Source organism: Argiope bruennichi, chromosome 9 (assembly GCF_947563725.1).
Source record: "Argiope bruennichi chromosome 9, qqArgBrue1.1, whole genome shotgun sequence".
Taxonomy (NCBI): domain Eukaryota; kingdom Metazoa; phylum Arthropoda; class Arachnida; order Araneae; family Araneidae; genus Argiope; species Argiope bruennichi.
In genome coordinates this window covers 89429206-89439947 of record NC_079159.1, presented here as the reverse complement: position 1 = coordinate 89439947, position 10742 = coordinate 89429206, and the positions used below count along the sequence as shown (strand labels likewise).

The following is a 10742-nucleotide window of genomic DNA, read 5'->3' as shown; positions in this document are numbered from 1 at the left end:
AGTAAGATGAGCGAAAAAGGGACGAACTGATGATCACTAGCCTTATATATTTCCTGCCACGCGCCGATGGAATGACATTTGACACCTGTTCAAGGGTACCGAAGTATCACTCTCATTTGAAACGTAGTTCTGATGGCGCATTATTTTTACAAAGGGATTAATTAAACCGAAAGTGGAATTGGATCACGAAATGAGAGAATATTTTAGAATGAAATTAGGAAGGGTTAAATTAAGATAAAGTTTTGGAAATTAATTTGGATTAAATTAAGAGTTTAAAATATCATTACACACACACACACACACACACACACACACACACACACACACACATATATATATATATATATCTTGTGATTAGTAGAAGTATGAAACTTTAAGAAACGATATTGCTCGGAAAAATTTAGGAAATCAAATACCTTTATTGATATATATATCTACATGAAATGTCAGGTAGGTTTTTGCTATATAAAAAAGAAGTTAATTCAGAAACACCAGAGTGACAAATCTATACACTTTCCAAGGGGTTTTCTTCATCTTGTACCCATATTCAAATGCAACAAAAGATAACAATTTAAACAGAAAATTCATGGAAAACAATTGCACGTATAAAGAAAAAACTCGAAAATAATTCGTTAAAATGAAATGCAATTATTTCAAAACCATTAATTACCTTGCATACTTAAATAAAAATGCTCACATCTTGCTTTCTCTGCAGTTACAAACATCTTTAACTCTACATTAAAAGGCGTTAAAAATACGAAATGAACACATTAATCCTAAATGCATATACATTCCTACATTTTTTTTACAATGAAATACAATCTGTTCGATTCTCTTCAGAAGAATTTACGTCAGCCAAAAGTTTTTGGCTTGTGCGGGGTCGTCCAGCCACTCCAGCCTAGGATTGCTTTCATAACCAATAGCTAAATCGTTTGTATTTGTTTCCTCCAAGGGTACGCAGCAGTGATTGTCCACGGAGCCGAAACCCCCGTTTTGGGCAATTATCTTGCCGTTCTCTTGCGTCATGCACATGGGCTTGATTTTGTTCACAAGTGGCATCTCCTCTCCTTGCAGTAAATTTTGCTTCATTCTCTTCCATTTCATTTCTTGTGTCTTCTTTTGTAAATAAGGTTCGTAGAAGTGAACTATGAGACAGATTATTGCCTAAAACAACAAAATATCATATCATATTGTTAATTGTTATGATTTTAAGAAATATTAGTCGAAATTTACTTTAATGTGCCCTTTCACATTCGCAACAATGTGAATATTGGTCAACTCGCCAAGAAGGCATGCCATTTAACAAAGCAAAATTTTAATTTTCAAATCAGCAATAAGTATCCTAAAAGAATTACTCCGTTCATTTGTTTGGGTTATCAAATTGACAGCCGATTCAAAATGCACATTAAAGTAGATTTCAATCGAAATATTTTACAAGGCACAAATGAATTAATATATACTTATAATAAATAATAAAATGTAGGTTTGATACTTGATAACATCACAACCCAATGATTTACTTTTCATATAAATTAGTTGCATCGCATTACCTAATTTATTTATAATTTGAATTAGTAAGTTCATGTGCCGTCATAGTCACATGATAAACTTGAAACACGGTGCACGTATATTTAACCGTACAAACATTGTTTTATGTGTACAGTAACATCATGTCTTTTTCCTCATGTAAGAAGTACGATTATCTTACAAATCAGTTTGTACTTTATGTTTAACATATTACAATTAATCTCATTATACCATAGTAGGTAATTAAATTTACAATGCAAATTAAATAATGACGATATACTTATTTTATATATTTGAACATATGCCTCACTTAGTAGATTTGTAGAACTTCACTTCGAAGAATTTGGCAAATGTATTAGCAATTACGAGATAATTCTTAAATATGGTGGTCTTGTTTTGATAACATATGAGAGGTGTATCATAGAAATTTTAAATTCGTAGAAAATATGTAAGTGATTATTTAGAATAAGTAGCAATTATTAGTATAAATAACAAATTAGGGCAGAAAATTCATTAGTAATTTGAAAAGAGAAAGAAAGTTAAATACATGAACGGACGCAAATAAAAATTCTAAATATTGTTCTTTGTAATATTTTGTAAAACAGTATTTAATACAAGTAACAAACATTTCATCACAAATTGACCAAAGAAACGCAATTCTCGTTATTTTTTAATATTAGTACAAATTCTTCATGATAAATGCATTGCACTGAGAGTATCTAACATGAATTAAAAGCACTGAGAGTATCTAACATGAAATTAAAATGCATTGCACTGATAGTAAATCTAACTTGCTATTAAAATATATTGCATTGATAGTATCTAACTTACTATTAATATTTCTGCGTATTGCTGCCATGATAGTGAAGTCATCAGAGATACAATTTTAAATTAATAATTGCATCCTCTGTTTATGTAAAAAGGTTTTTAATTCAGAAGTTTTTAACTAAAATTTTAATTGTCTTCCATTAAGATTATCTAGTTAAATTCGTATCAGAAAAGGACTTCAAAATTATTTTTTGAAATTGCAGAAAAGGAGTAGCTATTCGAAGAGTTAAAAATGAAAGAAATGTGCGAAAATTACTGTCATAAGTGATTTCTTGGTCAAAAAAATGATTAAAATATTATCATGTGAGAACGTGATCCATGTTGTTTTGGTTTGCGGTTTTTGAAGCCCCAAAATGTAAAGGCTGAAAAGTGTCTATTTGTCGCTTTTGAGACACCAATTTTTAGCTTTTAGGGTTATTAGAAATTGATAAAGAAGGTTGTCACATTTGGCGACTTATCGTCAACAAAAAGTTACATCTTGTCACGAATGTCTTCCATATAACCGATTCCCCCTCTTTACAGTACGTCAAAATTGTGTCAATCTCCCAAAACTCTCATAGCCATCCTGGATGGATACCAGAAGCGATAATAAAAGGCTTTTAGAGGTTGCAATAAAGATTACATTTGGTGAGAAATCGCTCCAAATATTTCAACTTTGGTGACCGTGCATTAATCTTAAGCCTAATTGTAATCGTTATGACTTTCTTACGGAAATTGATATTCATATTTTCCAAGACAATTGTCTTCCAACAAATAGTCTTTGTACTATCTTAAAACTCAAAAAATTACCTTTTTAATGATATCAATTTCATATCTGTATTGTTTTCACTTAATTTTAATAATATTTTTAATTCAATTTGATATACTATCTGAAATAATTTTTTTTAATGCTATGGAGTCATCCATCAAACTATTCAATTTCGTGTTTTTTTTTTGTTTGTTTTTTTCATGGGAAATCATTTTTACCAGTTTTTTTAATTGACATGAATAAATTTTTTAAGCAGTATGATTTTTCACACCAGAGAACTGATTTCGACTTACCAGTGCGAGGAATATTCCACCATAAACAGTTGTTGAAACTCTCATTCCCAAATTTTCAGTCATTATTCCCGTTGTCACCCCACCAACAAGATTTCTGAAATAGAAGCATGAAACATTTGTAATAAAAATTAATTTATTATATGAAAAAGAAAAGGCAAAAAGGATCAGTTTTCATTTAGAGAAAAAAAATATAAAGCATAAAGATTTTCAAACCTAAATATTTCTTGCTTATTTTATGGTGGCTGTTTTTAAAAAAATGAACGCACTTAAATTGAACGCAATTGTAATCAGGAATCAGACATATTATTGCCTGATTTGACATATTATTGCCAATTATTATGCATAGTTTGCTATACAAAACCAACTGCTTGAATATAGTTCATACCTAACATATGGTCAATGTTGAGAGATTGTTTAAGATTTTATCTGGTGTCATGAGTAGTCAACTTGTGTAAGACGCAAAGAAACGTTTATATAACCTTCAAAATATGTAAAGTAATTCAGATCAAATAGCAAAATCATTTATAAAATATAAAAGGCTGAGATTGAAGAACTAAGAAGGAGATATTTTTTAGAGTAATCCACAAAGTGTGAAAACAACAAACGTGTTGAGAATTGAAATGTGCATACTACATTAGAATGAGGAGAATTGGCATGGATAGTGGCATACTATACATTAAGGGGTGGGTTCCTCCAATAACAAATATTTATACGTGAATTGAGTTCGGTCGGTTTTTAATTGGGTAAGAATTGTGCCTAGTTTTTTGCTAGACACACTGCGCCCGAACGATCGTTCGTTGAGTTTTAATTCAGTGTTTCTAACCACTAAATGAAGTTTATCTGCCTTTTTAGAATTCCACTCAGTTTGCCATTTTGAGTTGACAGTGATTCTTCCATTCCTTTTATTGTCGTTAAAAGTGCGAGGACAGTTTAAAACAATAATGGTAGATTTCGCAAGCTTCGTCAGCCAGTTCATGGTCAGATATATCATCATGTGAAAGAATGCATTAACAACACATTAACAGATAACCAAAAGCTGATTAAAGATAACACAATAGCCTCAATTACTGGAGAGCTCGCTCTGCTCTCAACAATTTAAAGAGTGAATTGATGTCTCGAGTGAAACCTTTGAATTTTATAGTCCTTTAATAGGGTCTGGAATTTTCCAAGAAGATTTCTAGATCTCGCTTCCTAATGAGATATCACCATTATTCTTGTATTTTCTTGAACCTTCATTTTCTTGTCAAATGGTCGACAGGTTTGTCGAGTTTGTCGAGGGCATTGTCTTGACATCAATTCAACATTTATTAATAGTATCTGTAAATGAAGCGATATTAATATTCCAGCGATGATATTAATATTGCATGAAAATAATATTATAGATTCATAACAATATACTGGAGTAATTTCCGATTGCATACTTGTCCACATTTTTTTTTCTTTGATCATGAAGAACTTTCAATTATAAACTGTATAAAAAGTTCAAAATTTGTATATTGCTCATTCAGCAATTAAATATATTAATGCGGATGCACAGATCGTTATAGTTTTATAAGAGATGAATGATTTCTTTTATTTTCACTTGCCTAGTACTTTCAAATTAAAAAAAAACCATTGCTTAGCGTTTAGAAAGTTATTTTACACTATCAAAAACAAACAAACAAAAAAAGGTTGCTGCTCAAATTATTAGACATGAAGCTAACTTTTAAGAAGGAAAGAAAGAATAATGATGCTTTAATTATTACACTTTAATAGATGGAAAAAAAAGGAATTATTAATTTAGAAAATTATATAAAAGTGGTTATTATGATATTAGTGGTATTTGTTGAATTAATTTTTCAATTAAATAATATTTTTTGTGTGACTATTCTGAAATAGAGATTTATAATCCACGATTTTTTTTAATAACAAATATTTTTGCTATTGTTATTTTTAAATATTTGTTCCTAATATCTGTTATTTCAATCTTATTATTAATTAAAAATTATTACTTAGTATTAAATATAAAATTTATTAATTGTAATTAATACTTAATTTACTAATTTAAGTAACGTGTGAGTGAATTAATTTATCTATTTCAACTTATTTCTTAAATTTAATTTTTTTCAAAACTATTTATTTAATTTCTTTATTGGAGTAAACCATTTTCTGAAAAATTTGAATTAAATATATATGTCATTTCTTTAAAATGTTTACTTTAGTTCTATATTCTACCAATAAACTATACTATCAAACATAAAATAAATGTCATGTCATTTCTTGTACTGAATTCGATAGACTTGTAGCTTCGGATACCGCTGTATTATTGTTATTTGCATCAATAAATTCTGCTAAGGCATTGCAAGTTTGTTCGAATTGTATATGCACTGCTTTAACCATATCTATTTTGGCTTTCCAATGAGTGTCGCATAATGGTTTAAGAGTAATGTTTAAATGCTTTTGTAGTATTTTCCATTTTTTTGTAGATGCAGAAAATAAGAAATAAACGTTGCAATATCAAATATATATATATATATATATATATATATATATATATATATTGATGGAAGCGAATTAATTACATCACAAATTAATTACTTAAAAGAGTGTCATAGGTTAGGCACATAAATTGCATGAGAGTTTAGAGCAATTATTCTAGATTGTACATCTTTATATTTCCCTTTCATGTTGTCACCGTTGTCGTATGCCTGCCTACTACAATCCATAATATCTAAATCAAGCTCGCTTAACATTTCCAATAGAGCTTTTGTTAGTCATTCTCTAGTCACATCAGTTACTTCAATAAACCCTATAAAGGATTCATCTATCCTTAATCTTTTCTCTTCAAAATTTACATAACTAATAAAGATTGAAGTTTGTTTTTTATGAGAAACATCAGAAGTAGAATCCATTTGGATACTAGTATAATACGTGGCTACTTTTGTATCGTCCTTCATTTTGTTAAGAACTTCATTTCCTAATGCAGGAATAATTTGTTCTTGTGGTATATGCGCTAAGTCATGTACAATCCTATTTCTGGAATTTTTTATTCTATTTATATGATCCATAAACACAGAGTCGATAAACTTCTGTTATTCGATAAAAGTCTTCTGTTAGTCGATAAAAATTTCTGTTATTAGGCGTTCTTATTATTTGAGTGTTTCCTCGAAGTGGAGGATTATTACATGATAAAAATAGAATCACATCTACAATTCTTTGAAACAGTAATTTAAATCATTCCATTTCCTTATTTATATTTACTTGATTTGTTTTATCAATATTCGAACATAAATTTAGTCGTTTCAGTAACTCTTTCCAAACAATAAGTGAATTAAGTGACCGATAGAACGCTCATGATTTTGAATTACAGTTGATAACGTTCTCCAGTTATTACAGATATCTCCAATTATTATAGATCCAATTATTTTTTCATTTCCTCTGTAAAATAATGTACAGCAAAAAGGAAATACCGAGTTTTGCGTTTTTCAATAAATTAGTCAGCTGCGAAGTTGCACTTCACCAATTGGCACTTTTTTTTAAAAAAGTAGTAAGTGGTGGAAAATGATCTGACTTCGGCACTCTTAGCAAAAACTCATTTGTGTTGACAGGTCTATTTTTAACGCAAAACATTTTAAATTTCATTATAAGTGACATTAAATTATATTATAAGTGATTCAGGTCATAAACCTGAATCACTTATAATTTGATGACATTTGTTATTGTTATTATTTTCTGATTCAATCATATTTGTATAAACATCAGGTTCTTCAAAGATTTTTCAGAGTTTCTACACTTTCATTGCAAGATTGTGTAGTTTGTGCGGGACTTTCTTTGCCAGTTGCAGCTTGAATTGTAACTTCTGAAGACGAAGCAATTCCATTGCCAGAATTACTCCATTGACAAGAAAACAAATCTACTCATAACTTTTTGAAATATAGCTTTTCTTCTTCTTCTTTTTTTTTTTTTTTTTTTTTGAAATCGAGTTTTGACACTCAGAGGGATACTTCCTTGGTATGGACATGATTAAATCTAATAATATTAAACATTTTATAACATGGATTATCAAAGTAATATATACAATTTAATTTAGTAGATGAGGTAAATGACCGTACTTTATGCTTATAATATGATGCACACTTGTACTAAACTATAATATATCTGTAAACTTCGTATATTTCAAAACGCATCGATTGTTCATGTTAAATTTCTTCCTCTCTTCTTTCCATCCCGCTATTACCATTCAGAAATTTATTTTAGTTTTTGCTCATGTTGGGGCCCCTCGATCGCGGGACCCCGGTGCAAACCGCATATGGCAGGCCCTGTACACGCACACACATCCATCTTTATTATTAGAGAGATAAGTTGCAAAATGAATTAAAGTTGGCTTGATTTGGCATCTTTAACTAGGCATACTTCAATGACCTCACGTGATAGTTGTTTCCCGATTGCAAAAATCCAATTTTTGTATTTCTTTGTTTGAATATAGCTAGTACAGAATAGAGCTCTGGTGTTAAATGCATTCCAAATTTAAGAGTTATATTTTAATTTTAACATTTAAGATTATTGTTATTTCTGCTTATGAGATATTTTCTAATTTTACCTCCTTTTTTTCATAGCAATTCAGATTATTTGTAACTGAAAATTTAATTTAAATATTTCTAAGAATAGGTATAGTAATAATTCTTACCCTAAAGGTATGGAAAAGGATACTAATGTAGAAACTAAGCTGTATGTTCGGAAGTCCTCGGGCAATCCTGAGGCTCTGCAAAAAAATTTGAAAGATAAGATCTAATTTATCTAATGTGCGTTATCATATTGTAATAATATGCGAGTTTTTCCCCCCAGATAATGAGCCAAACTGAAAATTCTGGACCTGAAAACACCCTTCATTTCGAAATGAAAAAATGTTCTTATGTTTAAAAATATTGTGTATCGAAATGATTTATAGCAAAATAAAAAAGCAAGTCCTTGCAAATGCTTTTTAACCAGTTAACTATTTTTGACGAGTATACTCGTCATGGAAAAAGTACAACATCTTGCGTTATGACGAGTTTATCCGTCAGGAGTAATAAGTAGTGTCAATTTGCATTTTGAATTACAATCTTATTAAAAACTCAAACATATTAGTAAATTTCAAAATGTTTGAAATAATTTGAGGCCAAGTCGAAATCAAAGGAACAAATAAAAGATTATTATGCGGTGTACCAAGTTTTGCTCTATACTATTCTCTAACAGCAAATTAAAATAATAAATTAATTTTTTATGTTTATTTTCGTTTATATGCAAAAAAATGTATGTTAGTTTAAGTAAATAAATAAATGTAATTACTGAAATAAAAAAATAAAAGTCATTTCATTACAACATAATTTCATATTACACATACTCTGTGTTTGACGAGCAAACTCGTCATCGCTGAATTTTTGAGACACGATTTAGATACGCATTTTCTGAAGAAGACGAAGCTATTAATTGGTTAATATTTATTGTATGATCTGAAATGAGACTAGTCAACTCTCATGGGTTCTTTCCCAAATTGATATTTCAAAAATAAAAGTTTAAGTTTATTAAATTTGGATGCACTTAAGCTATACATTAGTTCAGATGGATTGGTAAAGTTGAAGTACCATATATTGTATCAGATGAACCTGTTTTGGCAAATTAGGAGTTGGCATGAATCAAAGTTCACCAGATATGATCAAGATTCACTCCTTCATAAAACGCATTTGAAAATATATCGATAGTGAGAAATAGAAGGAAAAATGAACCGAGTTCAATTCAATCATATTTATTGCAATCCCATCATTTCTCCGTGTACCTCTCTTCCCCTTAATTAACTTTCCTCCCTCCAGCTAATGCCCTTGTTCGTTGGAAGTCAAAGGGCAGCTGCAAACTTGTCAGAGTCATGCTATATAATGTGTTAGTAATTAAATACGAAAGTTAATTGGTTTGATTTATATAGATTAACTTCCCTTTTTTTAAAACATTAGGGCTATTTTGAACCGAATTTGAACCATGATCAAATGGCAATAACGACACCTGAGCTGGCAACCCGTCTCCAAACATCTACACTACATCAACGAGAGAACGTTTCGCCCCAGCGGATTTAGCGTGCACCAGATCAGCTTACACGGCGGCTCTGTGATGGTAGCAGGTCTCGAACCTGAAATACTTCGGTTCTGAAATTACCACCAGGTCACAGCGACCAGCATGAAAGCGTAGCTGCACATATGTTTACAAAGAACTTTGAAATTTCAAGTTGTAACTTAAGTAGAATTTGCTGCCTTTATGAATGTTTCTATTAAATTGCCACGCATAATATTAACATAAATTTGAGGTACTTGAAGCATTGATGTTTTGAATGATGAGACCTCATTCGAATGAAATAGGCTTGCTTTGTTCGTATAACCAGACCTACTGTTGCTTTTAGATAGTGTTTATAGCCTTAAGTTTTGAAGGGTTTTTTTGTTTTGTTTGTTTGTTTCCTATAACTGTTTGCCCTTTATTTTCGATGTTATTTTAAAATTACCTGTATTTTTCACACACTGAGTCGTTCTAATTTTTTGTCTCTAAATATAAAAACACAACATGTTATTTCGAATAAACGAATAATATACGGAACCATGTTCTCGAACTTTTACAAATCAATAAAATGAAATAGAATTCTTACCTGGCAGCTCTGAGTGCCGCGGAGTAAGAGCAAGAAATGAGGGGACCCGCCCCCAGGCCTTTCAGAAGAAGTCCCGCTACGATCAGTCCAACTTTTCTAAAAAGAGACAGTGAAATTAAAGAAACAGATTGTTAAAGTCGTTTTGAAAGACACAAGTGAAAAATAAAAATAAAAACCGCACTTTTATCAGTGTAAATAATCTTATTAAAGATTCGGATACCAAAGCAAAAATTTTAATCAATTCTTAATCAACTTGAATTCATAGTATACTTACTCAATTAGAATCCTTTCACATTCATAAGGTATCCAATTTCTAATGAAAGTTATAGAATTTTCACATTCATAAGGTATTTAATTTCTAATGAATGTTTTAGAATTTTCACATTTATAAGGTATTTAATCTCTAATGAATGTTTTGGAATTTTCATATTCATAAGGTATTTAATTTCTAATGAATGTTTTGGAATTTTCACATTCATGAGGTATTTAATTTCTAAGGAATGATTTTGAATTTTCCTTCTTATGCTAAAGGTCTATCTTATTGTATTTAGTATCTCAGACTTTTAGAATTTTTATTTCGATCTGCAGAACAGTTTATGATTTAAATTTTATGTTTGAAAATCTTTACACAAATTTTCTAAAATTCGAAATAAAGTAAAACTGACTATAAATATTTCAATCTCATGAAGACAGAATTAAT

The 10742-nt window shown here is 29.9% G+C and overlaps 1 protein-coding gene across 1 annotated transcript in view; it reads right to left on the bottom strand.

Moving 5' to 3' along the window:
* Positions 1–408: 408 nt before the first annotated feature.
* Positions 409–10742, bottom strand: part of LOC129984139 (MFS-type transporter SLC18B1-like) — a 38970-nt gene continuing 28636 nt past the window's right edge. The window contains exons 10-13 of the mRNA XM_056093937.1: positions 10043–10138; positions 8063–8137; positions 3397–3490; positions 409–1164 (exon numbers count right to left, since the gene is read on the bottom strand). Coding sequence (XP_055949912.1) covers positions 847–1164; positions 3397–3490; positions 8063–8137; positions 10043–10138 — 583 coding nt within the window. The 3' untranslated portion in view covers positions 409–846. The remainder of the gene's footprint in view (positions 1165–3396; positions 3491–8062; positions 8138–10042; positions 10139–10742) is intronic.